Genomic DNA, 20,601 nt, shown 5'->3' on the forward strand with positions numbered 1-20,601 from the left:
TATCAATCTAAAATCATAACGAGTCGGAGTCTTCTTCTTCTTCTTCTTCTTCTTCTGTGGCACAAAGAGAGTTTCTGCACAAGAGCGCCCCCTGGCGTTCGGATGTGCCTGGATTTCACCGTAATTCATTCAAATTCATTCATTGAGAAAACGCGCATTTGCACGGTTAATCGTTACACCCCTAATGCGTAGGCACAAATTTGTTCGTGAAATACGCGTTCTGACATTTTAACTAACAAATCATGAATCAACAAAAACTTTTATACTAAAATTTATTCTAAATGTTTGCAATAACTTAAGAACAACTTAGACCACACATACGCAATAATCATGAACAAAGATAAAGAACCCTATAATATCTATCTGTGTTATATATTTTATATTTTTTTCCTTGTTCATGATTATTGCGTACGTGTGGTTTCAGTTTTTCTTACGTCATTGCATACATTTAAAATAAATTTTAGTATTGAAGTATTTTTTTAACCATTATTTGTTAGTTTAAATGTCTGTACGCACATTTTACGAACAAATTTGTGCGTACACATGCATAGTGAATGAGATCCAGTGATATTTCTAAAAAAAGTGGATCGTGGAGACATTTTTATTGTTCACGAGCAAATATCGTCATATCGCACACCCCTAGCGCAACAGCCTTAAATCTACGAATATTCACCATAGTAGAATCAATAAATAAATACAAATGCATGAAACAATAATCAACTATGTACATATGACAAAGTCCGCAAAATTTTTTGGAGAGAACATAAAAAGGCAAGAAGTAAAATAATATCTCTCATAAATATTAAATTAACAATTTATTACTTTTTTGTAAAAGGGACACTGAATGTGTGGAGTTTGGGATCCATTCAGCTGATCTCTGGGTCTGGCGCTAGCACTTTTAGCATAGTTTAGCATAATCCATTGAATCTGATTAGACCCTTAACATCGCACAAAAAAAATAACTGCTAAAGAGTTTTGATATTTTTCCTATTTAAAACTTGACTCTTCTGTAGTTACATAGTGTACTAAGACCGAAGTAAAATTAAAAGCAATTTTCTAGGCCGATATGGCTAGGAACTATACTCTTATTCTGGATTAATAGCAGAAGAGTCAAGTTTTAAATAGGAAAAATATCGAAACTCTTTGGTTATTTTTAGCGCAATGCTAATGGTCTAATCAGATTCAATGGATTATGCTAAGCTATGCTAAAAGTTGCACGCGGTGTAGTTACGCAAGTTCAATTTTTTTAAACGCATCTAAAGCTTAAATTGGAAACGAAAATTATGCATCAACAGATTGTGGGCACCCCAAACACAGACCCTTTATAACTCCACGTAGGGCCATAATTTGTCATGTACAGTGGAAATGCGGCTTAAGAGAGAGAGAGACATACTTTTCCTTCAGCTCCAAAACTTTCTCTCCAACAGAGTTCAGCTCCTTTTCCAATTTGTTCTTACGGTTCTCCGTCTTACGTAGGTTTCTAAAAGTAAACAATGAAACCAGTTAATCATGACAATTCTCTAATAATCCACACCTGAAATGACAGCATATATGTTTGTGTGTGTGTGTACTGACTCCATGAGTCCTGCGTGCTCGCTCTCCAGTGGTTGAATCCTCTCAAGTACATGTGAATACTGTACATTAGCTTTCACCCAGGCGGCCAGAGGAGCCGCGGCCGCACTCGCACGCTTAGCGTTCTGCAACATAAGAAACACGTTTAGCTGAAGATAAACCAATAGGGGTGAACATTATTAATCGCTGTTTAATCACTTGTGTGTGTGTTTCTGACCTTGGGATCAAATGATGCCCTGTTTCTGTGCAGCAGCTCTTCGACGCTCTGTCTGATCTCGTGAGTGATGTTTCGTGCATCGAACGTGACGATATCTTCCCGCACTCCTCGCTTGGCTAAAAAACTGCCGTTTATAAACACTCCATTAGCTCTTCAATTAGCTGATTTTAACTGAAAGCAAATGACTCTACGCGCCTATTTGCGATGAAAATGTGCCGAATTAAAATCCTCAATTAGTCCGTAAAAGAGATTAGATTCATTTAGCCTGAAAAGTGTGAAGGTGTATTAAACAAGACGGCAGTTTAATTTCACAGCCAAGAGATAAACACCGTAAATACAGACAGAATTCATTCTGTTAGGCCGTTAAAATGTAATATAAAGCAAGAGTAATGTGAGATCGACTCTCTTGTTCTCTCTCTCACCTCTTCATGCTGACCCAGGAAGTGTCAAATATTCCCATGAGTCTCAGCACTCCCTCCAGGATGTCTCGGATGACATCGGGTGGCATACGCAGGGAGCGGATCTCGGACAAGGACTCGGATTTGATGTTGCCTACCGCTTGCTTTGCCTCATCAACCAGGGGCTGAGCACGAGCACATAAAACAAACAGCACAAATGAGAATCTACAAACAAAGGAAACATAACTAGGCTTTGCGTGTCATATGTGAGTTTGAAATTTTTAAAAACCACAAGATACAGGTGTGTTCACGTATGCTCATGTGATTTGGACAGGTGTGCTGACCTGGACCTCCCTGAGCTCCTCGTCAATGTTCTTCTTCCGCTCTTCGATCTTGGTGACCTCCTTTGCCATTCTCTCTTTGATCTTCTCCATCTCTGTCTTCTGATCGCTGGCGTTCTGAAACAAACCCATGGACACACTTACTGTGCGTTCATACCAGACGCAAATTATGTGAATAAATTGCGCTATACGCACGTAGTTGGACACTTGAACATTTTGATTTAACAAGCTTTTTTGACATTTGTGTTGAAATTTGCGTCATGCGCACGTGAAATTCACATAATTCCCATGTAAAATTCAGCTCGAAAACGCTCAATTTGCCAGCTTTGGCTAGCTTGCAGTCTGAAGAAGCTTGTAGTCTCAATAAGCTTCAGTCTCAAGAAGCTTGTAGATTGGCGGCATTTGCGCTTGTAGATTGGCGGCATTCGCGCTTGTAGATTCGCTGCATTCGCGATTGTAGATTCGCTGCATTCGCGCTTGTAGATTCGCTGCATTCGCGCTTGTAGATTGGCGGCATTCGCGCTTGTAGATTGGCGGCATTCGCGCTTGTAGATTGGCGGCATTCGCGCTTGTAGATTGGCGGCATCCGCGCTTGTAGATTGGCTGCATTCGCGCTTGTAGATTCGCTGCATTCGCGCTTGTAGATTGGCGGCATTCGCGCTTGTAGATTGGCGGGATTCGCGCTTGTAAATTTGCGGCATTCGCGCTTGTAGATTCGCTGCATTCGCGCTTGTAGATTGGCGGCATTCGCGCTTGTAGATTGGCTGCATTCGCGCTTGTAGATTCGCTGCATTCGCGCTTGTAGATTCGCTGCATTCGCGCTTGTATATTCGCTGCATTCGCGCTTGTATATTCGCTGCATTCGCGCTTGTAGATTCGCTGCATTCGCGCTTGTAGATTCGCTGCATTCGCGCTTGTAGATTCGCTGCATTCGCGCTCGTAGATTCGCGGCATTCGCGCTCGTAGATTCGCGGCATTCGCGCTTGTAGATTCGCTGCATTCGCGCTTGTAGATTTGCTGCATTCGCGCTTGTAGATTCGCTGCATTCGCGCTTGTAGATTCGCGGCATTCGCGCTTGTAGATTTGCTGCATTCGCGCTTGTAGATTTGCTGCATTCCGCTTGTAGATTCGCTGCATACGCACTTGTAGATTCGCGGCATTGGCGCTTGTAGATTTGCTGCATTCGCGCTTGTAGATTCGCTGCATTCGCGCTTGTAGATTCGCGGCATTCGTACTTGTAGATTTGCGGCATTCGCGGCATTCACGCTTGTAGATTCGCCGCATTCGCGCTTGTAGATTCGCTGCATTCGCGCTTGTAGATTCACTGCATTTGCGCTGTAGGTTCGCGCCATTCGCACTGTAGATTCAGATGCAAATACACTCAATTTGCCAGCTGTAGCTAGCTTGTAGTCTCAAAAAAGTAGGAAGATGTGTCATACAGCTCCGGGTGTTCACGTACAGTGAAGATGATTTATCCTCTATTGTTCCGTATTTTTGCCTCCTCTCGCTACGTCGCAATCAGGTCACTACTAGAGCAAGTTCCTGATCGGTTAACGCAGCGCAAAACAGTCCAGATTTTTCAACTTGTGCGCAAATCACACATTAATGCACATCTAACGCCCAAAACGCTCTTTTGCGCAAAATCATCCTTTGTGCAGCCTTATTCGCGCAAATCACGCTGCAGAATGTCTATCATGTCTTTGCATTGACTTAACAGGTAAATCACTTGCGCTTAACGTTTCATTCGCATCTGGTATGAACAAACCATTAAAGACGGACACACCACATGTATGCTTACACACACACATACAACAGACCTGCATTGACAGGGTGATTTCCTGCAGGGCTGCGTCTGCCTCGGCCTGTTTGGTCTTCAGTAAGCTGCTCTGTTCAGCCGCCCGCCTCTTCAGCTCATCCACCAATGCTTTTGCTTCATTTAGCTTGGCCACGCCTGCCTGTGGTTACATGATGCGAACAAATTAGATACACTTGGCAAACAACTGTGATGAATTATCCAAAGCGACTTACAGTGCATTTTATCATTATGTATGATTCCTAGGATTTTGTATCAGAAGATTGCTTTACCTATTAAACACTTTAACACAAGTTGCTAAGCTCTAAATAGAGCAATGAAGATGTTTACCTGTAAATGTTGTTGTTTCTTGGTCAGCTCTTTGCGTTTCGAGCTATAGATGGATTGGTAGACCTGTAGAAAGCTCAGGTATTGACTGGGCGTCGCTCCGAATTCCCGACATGACTCGTGGATCATCAGGAAGGAGCGATAGAGGTCTGCGTGCAAAGTTTTCTTCTTCTTTCTTTCTCCATTCTTCTCATCTTCTCCTATCCTCGACAACAACATCTCTGGGATCTAAAGAAAAGTCACATGACCAAAGAGATTAGGTGTGTTCAACTTCATGCGGCGCTACACGGACTAATCAGTAACTGGCTGGTGCATCCATGCCGGTAAGAAATTTTGTCCAACTTGAGTTGGCCCTGACGGCATGTGACTGTGACGTATGGCATTAAAGTACCGCGAGAGTGATTCGAGAACAGCTGGCGCATCTTTTTCCAATGTATAAACAGCAACTAAAATATTTAACATAAAGTGTTTCTGATTGCTACTTTTTTATGGCAAGCAGCAGGTGTCAACTGCAAGCAACTCCTACTTCGACTGTAATTAGCAAACCTCCCCATAAACATTCAAGCAAAACTATTAACTTTCTGTTTGAGGAATGGGTCACAGGCAGAGCAGGAAATGACATCACCTTAATACTTTCTTTACCTTTCTCATGCTGCTGTCTGACCAGCCCTCCATCCACTGGACAGAACACTTCCTATAGACGGCGGGGTTACTTTCACAGTTAATGGTGAAGTGTTCATTTGTGCAGTCCATGATCAACACCACATGAAGGTTCTGTTGAACACCTGCACACACAGAAAAATCACACAGTATTTTTAACACTCATTACCACAGAAGTTCATATTGTCCCCAAAAATTTGCTGTGTGTGTATACTCACAGGTCCACTAAGATCCGAAAACCTGAAGTCCGAGAAAAGTTTTACGTGTGGCTCGTACACAGGTCGGGTATAATAATAGCGGCATCGAGTAATTTAAAATTATTGTGTTTTTGCCAAACGAACCCCAAAAAGATTTGAACTATCTTGCTTGTGTACATCAAATCCTTTCCAACCCCTCCTTTGTTTGCCAAAAGCGCTTGTGACATCGTGTGGCTGCCAGTAGGTAAATTTTTTATTGAGCCAGATCTGTCAATCAATTTTAGATGCACATTTTAGCGGTAACCTTGTTTTAAATATAAACCATAAAATCATTAATGACGGGTTAAAAAAATTGCCACTGGGGCATGTCCGACTCGGGTCTAATTTTCTCGGATTGTCTATTAGGGGTGGGAGAAAAAAACGATTCAGCAAACTATCGCAATTCTTTTTTTAATCGATTTTGAAATCGATTTGTTTACATCAGATTCGATATATACATTTAATTATTTTTCTTTTCCAAAAAGGTGGTGGGGAGACTTTACCGCTTTTATTCCAACAGGGGGCAAAACATATTTGTTGTTGTCTGTAATAGATAACGTTAATGTCAATGTTATCCGTTTCAAGCTGAAGTGAGAAAGCGAAACCACGGCAGAAACAGCGAAGAAAACCTCTTCCAGATTTATTTCTGCACTTTCACGTGATAATGAGAGTGTTATTATGACACTCTTTGATAATGACATTTTGCGTTTGAGCACGGCGTGTCTCTCCTGATGAGTTTGGTGTGCGTTTGCGTGCTTTCTGTTTCTCGATGAATTTGGTTGCAAAAGCTCCGTATCCTTCCATCTTTCTGAACTTGAGACGAATTGAATGCATTAAAGGTCTTCACAGAGCACCCGGGTCTGATTAACTTTGTGTGTAAAACCCGATGTTAAGAATCAGTCAGCGCTAACGTGTTAAAGCGCATGTGCAGTCTTAGGCACGCAGTCCCAGGTTTCTATGGCGATAATAACAACTGGCTCTTATTTTAAAAGTCACAGCACGCTAGGGGTGTAACGGTACGCAAAAATCACGGTTCGGTGCGAACCCCGGTTTTGGAGCCACGGTTCGGTTCATTTTCGGTACAGTAAGGGAGAAATGCAAACATTAAACTGCAGGTTGTTTATTACTATAAACTTTTTTTACAATTTGTTTACACTTTTTTAAACACTTTTTATTAAAATATAACATAAAATATATATAAAATGAAAAAATAATAAATAAAATACTACTGCAAAGTTATTTTTTACATTATTTTATAACAGAAGGTAACTCTTTTCTTAACCTTCTCTTAAACTTTTTCTACTAAAACCTTGAACTAACAAATTCAATTCCTGAATACATTTATGAACTATTAGCCTACATTTTTGCCACCAAAAATGTTCTGTTTTGATTTATTTTGGATTGTTTAACTCACAGTATTGAATTGGCTATGTACCATCTCTGTATAAAAATATTATTACTGCTCTATGTGTAACTGCATAGCAAGCAACATGATGATATACTTATTATACACTCATTTTGAGATTAGTGAGTTGCATACCTAGCCGTCTTTGATCTTTTGCATGTTTCTCCTAATCTTTGCTTGTGTCGTCAATGTAAGCTGTAACGAACCCCTCCGCAGCTGAGTAACAGCTGAGTAAGCTCGGGTTACAGCTCTTCTCCGTCCCGACCAGCTGATCGCATTGTGACAATGATATGATTGACGTGATGTGCAGATGAAAAATCTGATCACGCATTCCTTATTCTCGCTGTCACAGAAAGCGCGTCTCATGAATGCGTAGCAACGAAAGACGCGCATCCTCTCACGCACTTTTGAAAGAACAAAGCAGCGCGTTGACACGCGTTTAACATGCGCTTTTAGATACGACACGTAAACGTTTACATCAATAATCAAACGTATATACAACTAAGTAAATAAAAATCTTTCTGCGGGCCGAATTATGTTATATGTTTGACAGAAGACTTGCGCTGAACGCGGAGACTTCCGCCACTTAATATGTTCGTGCGGAAACGCACGTATTATGTTCCGCACAGGCGCACACAAAATGCATTCGGCCTTTCGGTGCACGTGTGCACCGTGCCGAAAGCCCTGAACCGAAACGGTCCGGTTCGAATACACGTACCGTTACACCCCTACAGCACGCCCTTCACTTTCTTTCTTAAGCATTAGTTTAGTTTGAAGTTTGTAGCACATATTTGTCTAGAGTCTCAAATATGTTGTTCAATTTTAAATACATTTTTCAGTAGCTTATTTATTTATTTATTGGAACAGTTTAACATAGCAGTTTTTTATTTTAGAGAGTATTGTTTTTTACTCATTATGTTGCACATTTGAATATTATTTTCAAGTTCAGGGTTTTGAAAAGTTTTATGGTTTAAGGTACTTAAAATATGCACTATGTATGTGGTCTGCTCCAGAAATTTTTTTTTTAGAAAGATGTAATGCATTGTTTTTGTTAATATGAGTCTCTTTAAGGGTATGATCAAGAATTTTCAATTGTCTAGTCTTTATTAGGCAAACAAACGAATTGCAATAGCCACAGAATCGCAATATGCATTGAATCGGCACACAAGTATCGGGATAGTATTAAATCGGCGGATTAGTGAATCATCCCAGCCCTATTGTCTATCGTATTTCTTTAAAAAAAAAGAAGTTTTTTTAAGTTTGGGTGATTCGGGTCATTGCGGGTCAGGTACATTTCTTTGAACCCAAGAAGACCTGTAGTGTGTACTACTTACGATGAGAGAAATAGTTCAAAATAGGATCTGTGAAGCTGTCCTGTGACGCCTGATCTTTCAGCGATGACAGCAGAGGTTCCAGTTCTTCTGTGGAGTACAAACCTGGAACTTCACCTACAACACACACACACACACACACACACACACACACACACACACACACACACAAATACATGTTTATCAAGGAAACCGGGAATTGTTCTTCCACAAAACTGCTCATTGTAGTCTTAAAGGAGACATTTCACAAGACTTTCTAAGATGTAAAATAAATCTTTGGTGTCCCCAGAATACATATGTAAAGTTTTAGCTCGAAATATCATATAGATAATTTATTATAACATGTTAAAATGGACACTTTGTGGGTGTGAGCAAAAATTTGCCGTTTTTGTGTGTGTCCCTTTAAATGCAAATGAGCTGATGAAATGCAAACACTGATCGCCATAATGGTAATTTATTGAAATTGAAACTCAATTGTTCTGTCAATTTCTCTCTCTGCACTAAATGTGTAGATTAAGGGGCAGTATTATTATAATAAGACCCCCTTCTGACATCACAAAGGGGAGCCAGATTTTAATGACCTATTTTTTCACATGCTTGCAGAGAATGGTTTACCAAAACTAAGTTACTGGGTTGATCTTTTTCACATTTTATAGGTTGATAGAAGCACTGGGGACACAATAGGCTTTATGCCCAGCTGCACTACTTCCTGAACTTCAGCCAGCTCCTTGTTTCCTGTCTGCCATTATTGGACAAACTGATTAATCCAGGTGTGTCTGATCATTGTTGTTGTGACTTCTGAGGTCAGACACACCTGGATTAATCAGTTTGTCCAATAATGGCAGACAGGAAACAAGGAGCTGGCTGAAGTTCAGGAAGTAGTGCAGCTGGGCATAAAGCCTATTATAGCACTTAAACATGAAAAAAGTCAAAGTCCGATTTTCACACTATATCCCCTTTAAACAGGACTGTGATATAACCCTTATTGAAGATTCTAGTTTCTTATTCTGAGAAAACTTTGTACTGTTTTTGTTGATCGTTTTGAACTGACCTGAGGACAACAGACTGTTAACCATTTCCAGGAAGGAAGAATGAACAAACTGATGATCTTCCAACAACAAAACAACCTGCTGTCCATCCACTGCAGCCAACTGCATCACCTACACACACACAAAGAAAGTCTTTTATTGAAAGCCTGGTTTAAAAAGCAATTACCGATTATAATCAGACAGCTACTTACAGTTTTGAGATCAGATTTGAAGTGTTTCAGTGAGTAAGAGCGAGAGATTTTGGGAGTAAAGAGAGTCACTCCATGCATGTGGCTGACTACAGATGTAGCTGTGCGCCGCCCGACACCACTACGACCCGCCAACAGCAGCGAGCCGCCCGGAGAGCTCAGAACACGGTTAATACGAGACATGTAGTCGAGGACCTCAGGAAACAGCAGAATGTCCAACTCCCGGTTCTCACGACCGTACAGAACGATTCCCTGACCGAACAGTACACACAACAGCGTTGACATTTTGCCTTTATATTATAACATAGCATGCAAACTGGCACTTTTCTGTCTGACCTTGTGTATGATCTCACTGAGGTCATTGGCGTTGAGACGTCCGAGCGGTTTGCCGTGAGGTGGGAGGGGTTGACCAGGGGCACGCCCCTCATGAGATGTGGCCCACGTAACAAAGTATGTATCTGTAATACATCACAGCAAACCAACAATTATAAGCAGCCTAAGTAACAAAAACACAAAATACACAAAGTGCCTGTGTGTGTTACCTGTCATGTTGTCAAGGGCATCAGAGCTCCAATCGCCCCTGATGACAGATGACAGAATGTTATCAAACACGTTCTGGTCTTTAGACGTCACCAGTCGGTCCCTGAACAGACGACGAGCTTCATATGCCACCACCTCTAAGACTGAATCGACTGCTGATTTACCTGTACAGATAAACACACACACAAAGAGAGAAAACATGAAACTTATAAGATCCTCATTTTGAACAAACTCGAAGGCATGCATCCTTTATGAATGTATCAATTAGGGCTGTCATGTTTGTGAAATTTGGATGACGGTTATTTGTCTAATAAATTGTGCTATTATGACGATTAATTGGCTGTTTAGGGCTTGACATTTAATTCTATTTTTTTAGACATTGTTGTGATTATTTAAATTAAAATTTGTGCAAATGTTTAAAATTATTTAATAAATATATCTTTCAAAACTGAAAATTCTTCATAAGAAATTAAGACAATAAAGTGTCTGAAAGATAACTGAAAATAAAAATGCAATAAAAAATATAGCTGCAAGCAGCAATTGCCGGGTTTCGAGCATTAAAGCACGTCAAAAACGTCAGACGTCGATTACCAGGCTGAGGAGTTGCACCCGAATACAGACACAATGAATGATAGACCACCTCGCTCCAGAAAAACGAAAGAGATGGTCAAAAACGGATCATACAGACTATTTATGCTTACACACATGTGCACATATAAGACAAACACGTAATGTCCTTAATGTGACGTTATGAGGATAATTTGTTAACGAGAATTAGTTATTCAGATTTATACGGAAACATACAATTCAGAAATGGCTAACTAAAAGGCCATTGAGTCGTAGTATGGTCATCAATGGTTCAAACAGGCTGCGGCGTGCATATACGACACAAACAGCAGCGCAGGAGACCGCAAAGACCTACAGTGGACAGCACATTAAAGATGTCAGACGTCGTCGACAAGGCTGATCCAGCATCCACAAAAACGAAAGAGATGGTCAGAAACAGTTCATACAGACTATGTATGCTTAAACACATGTGCACCTATAGGACAAACATGTCACTTGCTTAATGTGAAGTCATTTGCTTGGGTTCAAGCGATTTGGGACCTTATGACCTTTAAGGGCATGCTTGAGTAGATTTGCTGCATTGTACAAAATAAATGATGAAAAGTAAGCTACCAGACACACTTGTTCATAGTTGTCAGCAAAAAAGGTGCTATCATTCAGTGAAATGTCTCCCTCTCTTCTCACGGAACATTGACAAACAGAACACTGAAGTAAATGTTTGTGGTGCTTGCAGTGGCAAAACTCGGGTCACAAAATGTTAAAATAGGGTTAATGAGTCAAAATAGCCGAACCCCATGTCTCTAAGATGTTCTGATACAGAGATACAGCTCTTGCTAAATGGTTGCTAGGGTATTCTCATTGGTTGCTAGGGAGTGAACTGCAATCCACCAATGATTATACTCAAAGCCATGAAAGGCACAATCTATGATGACTCATGATTTTAGATGTAAGGTTGCAGTTTTTTAAGTGAAAATAACAAATAACCACTAGGTGGCGCTATGTCAAACTCATGCATGCAACCTCGGGTCATGACTGTGTTACATGTAGCTAGTATCACGGCTATTCACTTTAGTTTAGTGAAGAAACAATTGTATGAACATTGGGCTTACTCAATGTCAAAGGTTTTGTTCAATTATGAGGCCAACTAGTGGTGTAGGCAAACATTTTTTTTGTATTGCCTCAGACTCTGCTCAGACATCAGCATAACAAATCTGGTAAAAAAAATGTAATTTCATAGCGGAGTTATAACCATTTATGTGTAGAAAACACAAAAAATGAATGTAATTTTTCGTTTTTTGCAATTTTCGGCCATTTCTGATGGAAATTTTAACATAACGCCAATAAAGTTTTTTGTTCAGAAGGTAAAGTAAATTTCTTCCTATGGTGTTTTCGAGTCGATCGGAATAACCCTCGCGGAGTTATTCACGCATGTTTTGTAAGCACAGTTTTTGCAGTGCAGAACTAACCGTAAGGCGAAACCTGGTATGTTTGGTATCGTAGGACTTGGAAACAATTCAGGATGATAAAAAAAACAACTCCCATGAAAATCTCTTGACCACAGATAAAATTATAGGCGTGAAAGTTGTAACCATTGCATAAGCACAGTATTTAGTGCCATTTTCCCCGTTATAGCGCCATCTAGTGTCCGATCGGAGAGCTTTTTATATCACGGCCTAAGACCGATGGCCTACACATATGATTCAAGCCCCGTGATGATATCTCAAACGACTCTCGAGTTATGGCCGTTTAAATGTTTTAAGCTCCGCCCAGTTCGGTTTTTGGCCACTCCTTGCGTGCTTGAATGTAAATTTCAATTTTTTTTTGATAATTATTTATAGTCACACTCCACAGAATCAATCAACCTTGGTTAGGTTCAGATCGGGCGAAAAACCAGGGACTAGTTCGCAAAAGTAGGTTTGAACGTTATCGCCAATAACTCACAAACCATTTGATTGACAGCAACGCTTCCAGAGGCAAAGTTTTTCGTCATGAGCCGATCTATCATATGATGTCATGTTTGTTTGTGTACATCAAACGTCACGTGATACAGGCACCGAAATACGGTATTACGCCCCCTAGTGGCCAAATGACACCAAAATTCTTACAGGCCTTCAGGAGCAGTACACAAAGAAGCACAGTGCGTTTCGTTCCGATCGACCTTTGTTAACCCTGTCAAATCAGTCCTCAACCTTCAGTAGCCGACGACGGCCATGTTTTTGAAGATACACCAATGTCCTTCTAGACCCTCATGGTACATTGCACAAAGACATACCATACAAAATATTAAGTGTATCGGGCTAACGGTTGTGTAGTAATAGCCATTCCCGATCTCAAGCCTGTTACAGCGCCACCTAGTGGCCAAAATCCGCATCTTTTTTACTGTGATCTCGGAGTGAGCTGGTACATATGTGTACCAAACCTCGTTAAGATATCTCAAACCGTTCACGAGTTATAGCCATTTCAGTGAAGATAGGCTACTTCCTGTATTAAGTTTTGGCGCCCCCTAGTGACCCTGAAGCGGAATTTCAAATTCTGTTCGATAATTATTTACCTACTCACTCCACAGATTTCTCCTGCATTGGAACGATTCCGATCGGGCGAAAAACCTAGGACTAGTTTATTTTGGCTTGAAATGCATATTATGCAAATTAGCGAAAATATTTGCATACCGGAAATGAAATCGGAGATATACATTTTTTAAGTTTTGAGCCAGGGATTACAATGATACCAAACACTTGAGTGTCTAATGTCCGGTTTAGGAGTTATGATGCCCAACGCGTCGGGCATTGCTATAGCGCCACCTATGGGCCGATTTGGCTGATTCACTGTATCTGAGTAGCCTGCTAATATACAACCAGTTGACCAAGTGGCAAGTTTCTACGACTTACGGTTTGGGCTGGGCGATGCGTTTTAAGGCGGAAAAATAATAATAAATATAGCTGCAAGCAGCAATTGCCGGGTTTCGAGCAGAACAGCACATCAAAAACGTCAGACGTCGCTTACCAGGCTGAGGAGTTGCACCCGAATACAGACACAATGAATGATAGACCACCTCGCTCCAGAAAAACGAAAGAGATGGTCAAAAACGGATCATACAGACTATTTATGCTTACACACATGTGCACCTATAAGACAAACATGTAATGTCCTTAATGTGAAGTTATAAGGATAATTTGTTAACGAGAATTAGTTATTCAGATTTATACGGAAACATACAATTCAGAAATGGCTGTGTTTAGTTTAACTAAAAGGCCATTGAGTCGTGGTATGGTCATCAATGGTTCAAACAGACTGCAGACGTGCATATACGACACAAACAGCAGCGCAGCAGACCGCAAAGACCTACAGTGGACAGCACATCAAAGATGTCAGACGTCGTCGACCAGGCTGATCCAGCATCCACAAAAACGAAAGAGATGGTCAGAAACAGTTCATACAGACTATGTATGCTTAAACACACGTGCACCTATAGGACAAACATGTCACTTGCGTAATGTGAAGTCATTCGCTTGGGTTCAAGCGATTTGGGACCTTAAGAGCTTTAAGGGCATGCCTGTGTAGATTTGCTGCATTGTACAAAATAAATGATGAAAAGTAAGCTACCAGACACACGTGTTCATAGTTGTCAGCAAAAAAGGTGCTATCATTCAGTGAAATGTCTCCCTCTCTTCTCACGGAACATTGACAAACAGAACACTGAAGGAAATGTTTGTGGTGCTTGCAGTGGCAAAACTCGGGTCACAAAATGTTAAAATAGTGTTAATGAGTCAAAATAGCCGAACCCCATGTCTCTAAGATGTTCTGATACAGAGATACAGCTCTTGCTAAATGGTTGCTAGGGTATTCTCATTGGTTGCTAGGGAGTGAACTGCAATCCACCAATGATTATACTCAAAGCCATGAAAGGCACAATCTATGATGACTCATGATTTTAGATGTAAGGTTGCAGTATTTTTAAGTGAAAATAACAAATAACCACTAGGTGGCGCTATGACAAACTCGTGCATGCAACCTCGGGTCATGACTGTGTTACATGTAGCTAGAATCATGGCTATTCACTTTATTTTAGTGAAGAAACAATTGTATGACCATTGGGCTCACTCAATGTCAAAGGTTTTGTTCAATTATGAGGCCAACTAGTGGTGTAGGCAAACAATTTTTTTTATTGCCTCAGACTCTGCTCAGACATCAGCGTATCAAATCTGGTAAAAAAATGTCATTTCGTTGCGGAGTTATAACCATTTATGTGTAAAAAACATATAATTTGGAGATAATTTTTCGTTTTTTGCAATTTTTGGCCATTTCTGATGGAAATTTTAACATAACGCCAATAGAGTTTTTTGTTCAGAAGGTAAAGTTAATTTCTTCCTATGGTCGTTTCGAGTCGATCGGAATAACCCTCGCGGAGTTATTCGCGCGTGTTTTGTAAGCGCTATTTTTGCTGTGCAGAACTAACGGTAAGGCGAAATCTGGCATGATTGGTATCGTAGGACTCGGAAACAATTCAGGATGCTAAAAAAACAACTCCCATGAAAATCTCTTCACCACAGATAAAGTTATAGGCATGAAAGTTGTAACCATTGCATAATCACAGTATTTAGTGCCATTTTCCCAGTTATAGCGCCATCTAGTGTCTGATCGGCGAGCTTTTTATAATACGACCTTAGACCGATGGCCTACACATATGATTCAAGCCCCATGATGATATCTCAAACGCCTCTCGAGTTATGGCCGTTTAAATGTTTTAAGCTCCGCCCAGTTCGGTTCTTGGCCACTCCTTGCGTGTTTGAATACAAATGTCAACTTTTTTTTGATAATTATTCATATTCACACTCCACAGAATCAATCAGCCTTGGTTAGGTTCGGATCGGGCGAAAAACCTAGGACTAGTTCGCAAAAGTATGTTTGAATGTTATCGCCAATAACTAACGAACCGTTTGATTGACAGCAATGCTTCAAGTGGCAAAGTTTTTCGTCATGAGACGATCTATCATATGATGTCATGTTTGTGTGTGTATGTCAAACGTCACATGATGCAGGCACCAAAATACGATATAACGCCCCCCTAGTGGCCAAATGACACCATAATTCTTACAAGCCGTCAGGAGCAGTACACAAAGAAGCACAGTGCGTTTCGTTCCGATCGACCTCCGTTAACCCTGTCAAATCAGTCCTCAACCTTCATTGGCCGACGACGGCCATGTTTTTGAAGATACGCCAATGTCCTTCTAGACCCTCATGGTACATTGCACAAAGACACACCATACCAAATATTAAGTGTATCGGGCTAACGGTTGTGTAGTAATAGCCATTCCCGATCTCAAGCCTGTTACAGCGCCACCTAGTGGCCAAAATCCGCATCTTTTTTACTGTGATCCCGGAGTGAGCTGGTACATATGTGTACCAAACCTCGTTAAGATATCTCAAACCGTTCACGAGTTATAGCCATTTCAGTGACGATAGGCTACTTCCTGTATGGAGTTTTGGCGCCCCTTAGTGACCCTGAAGCGGAATTTCAAATTCTGTTCGATAATTATTTACCTACTCACTCCACAGATTTCTCCTGCGTTGGAACGATTCCGATCGGGCGAAAAACCTAGGACTAGTTCGTTTTGGCTTGAAATGCATATTATGCAAATTAGCGGAAAATTTTGCATACCGGAAATGAAATCGGAGATATACATTTTTTAAGTTTGGAGCCAGGGATTACAATGATACCAAACACTTGAGTGTCAGATATCCGGTTTAGGAGTTATGAGCCCCAACGCGTCGGGCATTGCTATAGCGCCACCTATGGGCCGATTTGGCTGATTCACTGTATCTGAGTAGCCTGCTAATATACAACCAGTTGACCAAGTGGCAAGTTTCTACGACTTACGGTTTGGGCTGGGCAATGCGTTTTAGCGTGGAAAAATAATAAATAATAATAATAATAAAACAGACAAATACAATAGGTTTTCAGCACTTCGTGCTCGAAACCCTAAATATAGCTGCAAGCAGCAATTGCCGGGTTTCGAGCATTAAAGCACGTCAAAAACGTCAGACGTCGATTACCAGGCTGAGGAGTTGCACCCGAATACAGACACAATGAATGATAGACCACCTTGCTCCAGAAAAACGAAAGAGATGGTCAAAAACGGATCATACAGACTATTTATGCTTACACACATGTGCACATATAAGACAAACACGTAATGTCCTTAATGTGACGTTATGAGGATAATTTGTTAACGAGAAGTAGTTATTCAGATTTATACGGAAACATACAATTCAGAAATGGCTAACTAAAAGGCCATTGAGTCGTCATCAATGGTTCAAACAGGCTGCGGGCGTGCATATACGACACAAACAGCAGCGCAGGAGACCGCAAAGACCTACAGTGGACAGCACATTAAAGATGTCAGACGTCGTCGACAAGGCTGATCCAGCATCCACAAAAACGAAAGAGATGGTCAGAAACAGTTCATACAGACTATGTATGCTTAAACACACGTGCACCTATAGGACAAACATGTCACGTCCTTAATGTGAAGTCATTCGCTTGGGTTCAAGCGATTTGGGACCTTATGACCTTTAAGGGCATGCCTGAGTAGATTTGCTGCATTGTACAAAATAAATGATGAAAAGTAAGCTACCAGACACACTTGTTCATAGTTGTCAGCAAAAAAGGTGCTATCATTCAGTGAAATGTCTCCCTCTCTTCTCACGGAACATTGACAAACAGAACACTGAAGGAAATGTTTGTGGTGCTTGCAATGGCAAAACTTGGGTCACAAAATGTTAAAATAGTGTTAATGAGTCAAAATAGCCGAACCCCATGTCTCTAAGATGTTCTGATACAGAGATACAGCTCTTGCTAAATGGTTGCTAGGGTATTCTCATTGGTTGCTAGGGAGTGAACTGCAATCCACCAATGATTATACTCAAAGCCATGAAAGGCACAATCTATGATGACTCATGATTTTAGATGTAAGGTTGCAGTATTTTTAAGTGAAAATAACAAATAACCACTAGGTGGTGCTATGTCAAACTCGTGCATGCAACCTCGGGTCATGACTGTGTTACATGTAGCTAGTATCACGGCTATTCACTTTAGTTTAGTGAAGAAACAATTGTATGACCATTGGGCTTACTCAATGTCAAAGGTTTTGTTCAATTATGAGGCCAACTAGTGGTGTAGGCAAACAATTTTTTTTGTATTGCCTCAGACTCTGCTCAGACATCAGCATAACAAATCTGGTAAAAAAATGTCATTTCATAGCGGAGTTATAACCATTTATGTGTAGAAAACACAAAAAATGAATGTAATTTTTCGTTTTTTGCAATTTTCGGCCATTTCTGATGGAAATTTTAACATAACGCCAATAGAGTTTTTTGTTCAGAAGGTAAAGTAAATTTCTTCCTATGGTGTTTTCGAGTCGATCGGAATAACCCTCGCGGAGTTATTCACGCATGTTTTGTAAGCACAGTTTTTGCAGTGCAGAACTAACCGTAAGGCAAAACCTGGTATGTTTGGTATCGTAGGACTTGGAAACAATTCAGGATGATAAAAAAACAACTCCCATGAAAATCTCTTGACCACAGATAAAATTATAGGCGTGAAAGTTGTAACCATTGCATAAGCACAGTATTTAGTGCCATTTTCCCCGTTATAGCGCCATCTAGTGTCCGATCGGCGAGCTTTTTATATCACGGCCTAAGACCGATGGCCTACAAATATGATTCAAGCCCCGTGATGATATCTCAAACGACTCTCGAGTTATGGCCGTTTAAATGTTTTAAGCTCCGCCCAGTTCGGTTTTTGGCCACTCCTTGCGTGATTGAATGTAAATTTCAAATTTTTTTTGATAATTATTTATAGTCACACTCCACAGAATCAATCAACCTTGGTTAGGTTCAGATCGGGCGAAAAACCAGGGACTAGTTCGCAAAAGTAGGTTTGAACGTTATCGCCAATAACTCACAAACCATTTGATTGACAGCAACGCTTCCAGAGGCAAAGTTTTTCGTCATGAGCCGATCTATCATATGATGTCATGTTTGTTTGTGTACGTCAAACGTCACGTGATACAGGCACCGAAATACGGTATTACGCCCCCTAGTGGCCAAATGACACCAAAATTCTTACAGGCCTTCAGGAGCAGTACACGAAGAAGCACAGTGCGTTTCGTTCCGATCGACCTTTGTTAACCCTGTCAAATCAGTCCTCAACCTTCAGTAGCCGACGACGGCCATGTTTTTGAAGATACACCAATGTCCTTCTAGACCCTCATGGTACATTGCACAAAGACATACCATACAAAATATTAGGTGTATCGGGCTAACGGTTGTGTAGTAATAGCCATTCCCGATCTCAAGCCTGTTACAGCGCCACCTAGTGGCCAAAATCCGCATCTTTTTTACTGTGATCCCGGAGTGAGCTGGTACATATGTGTACCAAACCTCGTTAAGATATCTCAAACCGTTCACGAGTTATAGCCATTTCAGTGACGATAGGCTACTTCCTGTATTAAGTTTTGGCGCCCCCTAGTGACCCTGAAGCGGAATTTCAAATTCTGTTCGATAATTATTTACCTACTCACTCCACAGATTTCTCCTGCATTGGAACGATTCCGATCGGGCGAAAAACCTAGGACTAGTTCATTTTGGCTTGAAATGCATATTATGCAAATTAGCGAAAAAATTTGCATACCGGAAATGAAATCGGAGATATACATTTTTTAAGTTTTGAGCCAGGGATTACAATGATACCAAACACTTGAGTGTCTGATGTCCGGTTTAGGAGTTATGATGCCCAACGCGTCGGGCATTGCTATAGCGCCACCTATGGGCCGATTTGGCTGATTCACTGTATCTGAGTAGCCTGCTAACATACAACCAGTTGACCAAGTGGCAAGTTTCTACGACTTACGGTTTGGGCTGGGCGATGCGTTTTAAGGCGGAAAAATAATAATAAATATAGCTGCAAGCAGCAATTGCCGGGTTTCGAGCATTAAAGCACGTCAAAAACGTCAGACGTCGATTACCAGGCTGAGGAGTTGCACCCGAATACAGACACAATGAATGATAGACCACCTCGCTCCAGAAAAACGAAAGAGATGGTCAAAAACGGATCATACAGACTATTTATGCTTACACACATGTGCACCTATAAGACAAACATGTAATGTCCTTAATGTGAAGTTATAAGGATAATTTGTTAAGGAGAATAAGTTATTCAGATTTATACGGAAACATACAATTCAGAAATGGCTGTGTTTAGTTTAACTAAAAGGCCATTGAGTCGTGGTATGGTCATCAATGGTTCAAACAGACTGCGGACGTGCATATACGACACAAACAGCAGCGCAGCAGACCGCAAAGACTTACAGTGGACAGCACATCAAAGATGTCAGACGTCGTCGACCAGGCTGATCCAGCATCCACAAAAACGAAAGAGATGGTCAGAAACAGTTCATACAGACTATGTATGCTTAAACACACGTGCACCTATAGGACAAACATGTCACGTGCTTAATGTGAAGTCATTCGCCTGGGTTCAAGCGATTTGGGATCTTATGACCTTTAAGGGCATGCCTGAGTAGATTTGCTGCATTGTACAAAATAAATGATGAAAAGTAAGCTACCAGACACACTTGTTCATAGTTGTCGTCATAGCCGAACCCCATGTCTCTAAGATGTTCTGATACTGAGATACAGCTCTTGCTAAATGGTTGCTAGGGTATTCTCATTGGTTGCTAGGGAGTGAACTGCAATCCACCAATGATTATACTCAAAGCCATGAAAGGCACAATCTATGATGACTCATGATTTTAGATGTAAGGTTGCAGTATTTTTAAGTGAAAATAACAAATAACCACTAGGTGGCGCTATGTCAAACTCGTGCATGTAACCTCGGGTCATGACTGTGTTACATGTAGCTAGTATCACGGCTATTCACTTTAGTTTAGTGAAGAA

The 20,601-nt window shown here is 40.8% G+C and overlaps 1 protein-coding gene across 1 annotated transcript in view; it reads right to left on the reverse strand.

The window, feature by feature from the left end:
- Window positions 1-20,601, reverse strand: part of dync2h1 (dynein cytoplasmic 2 heavy chain 1) — a 179,016-nt gene that overhangs the window by 92,840 nt on the left and 65,575 nt on the right. The window contains exons 48-60 of the mRNA XM_073863457.1: window positions 10,080-10,241; window positions 9,874-9,995; window positions 9,541-9,789; window positions 9,352-9,460; window positions 8,304-8,417; window positions 5,311-5,453; window positions 4,672-4,896; window positions 4,346-4,483; window positions 2,532-2,645; window positions 2,212-2,372; window positions 1,790-1,913; window positions 1,576-1,697; window positions 1,394-1,480 (exon numbers count right to left, since the gene is read on the reverse strand). Coding sequence (XP_073719558.1) covers window positions 1,394-1,480; window positions 1,576-1,697; window positions 1,790-1,913; window positions 2,212-2,372; window positions 2,532-2,645; window positions 4,346-4,483; window positions 4,672-4,896; window positions 5,311-5,453; window positions 8,304-8,417; window positions 9,352-9,460; window positions 9,541-9,789; window positions 9,874-9,995; window positions 10,080-10,241 — 1,870 coding nt within the window. The remainder of the gene's footprint in view (window positions 1-1,393; window positions 1,481-1,575; window positions 1,698-1,789; window positions 1,914-2,211; window positions 2,373-2,531; window positions 2,646-4,345; window positions 4,484-4,671; window positions 4,897-5,310; window positions 5,454-8,303; window positions 8,418-9,351; window positions 9,461-9,540; window positions 9,790-9,873; window positions 9,996-10,079; window positions 10,242-20,601) is intronic.

This window comes from Misgurnus anguillicaudatus, chromosome 24 (assembly GCF_027580225.2).
Source record: "Misgurnus anguillicaudatus chromosome 24, ASM2758022v2, whole genome shotgun sequence".
NCBI lineage: Eukaryota > Metazoa > Chordata > Actinopteri > Cypriniformes > Cobitidae > Misgurnus > Misgurnus anguillicaudatus.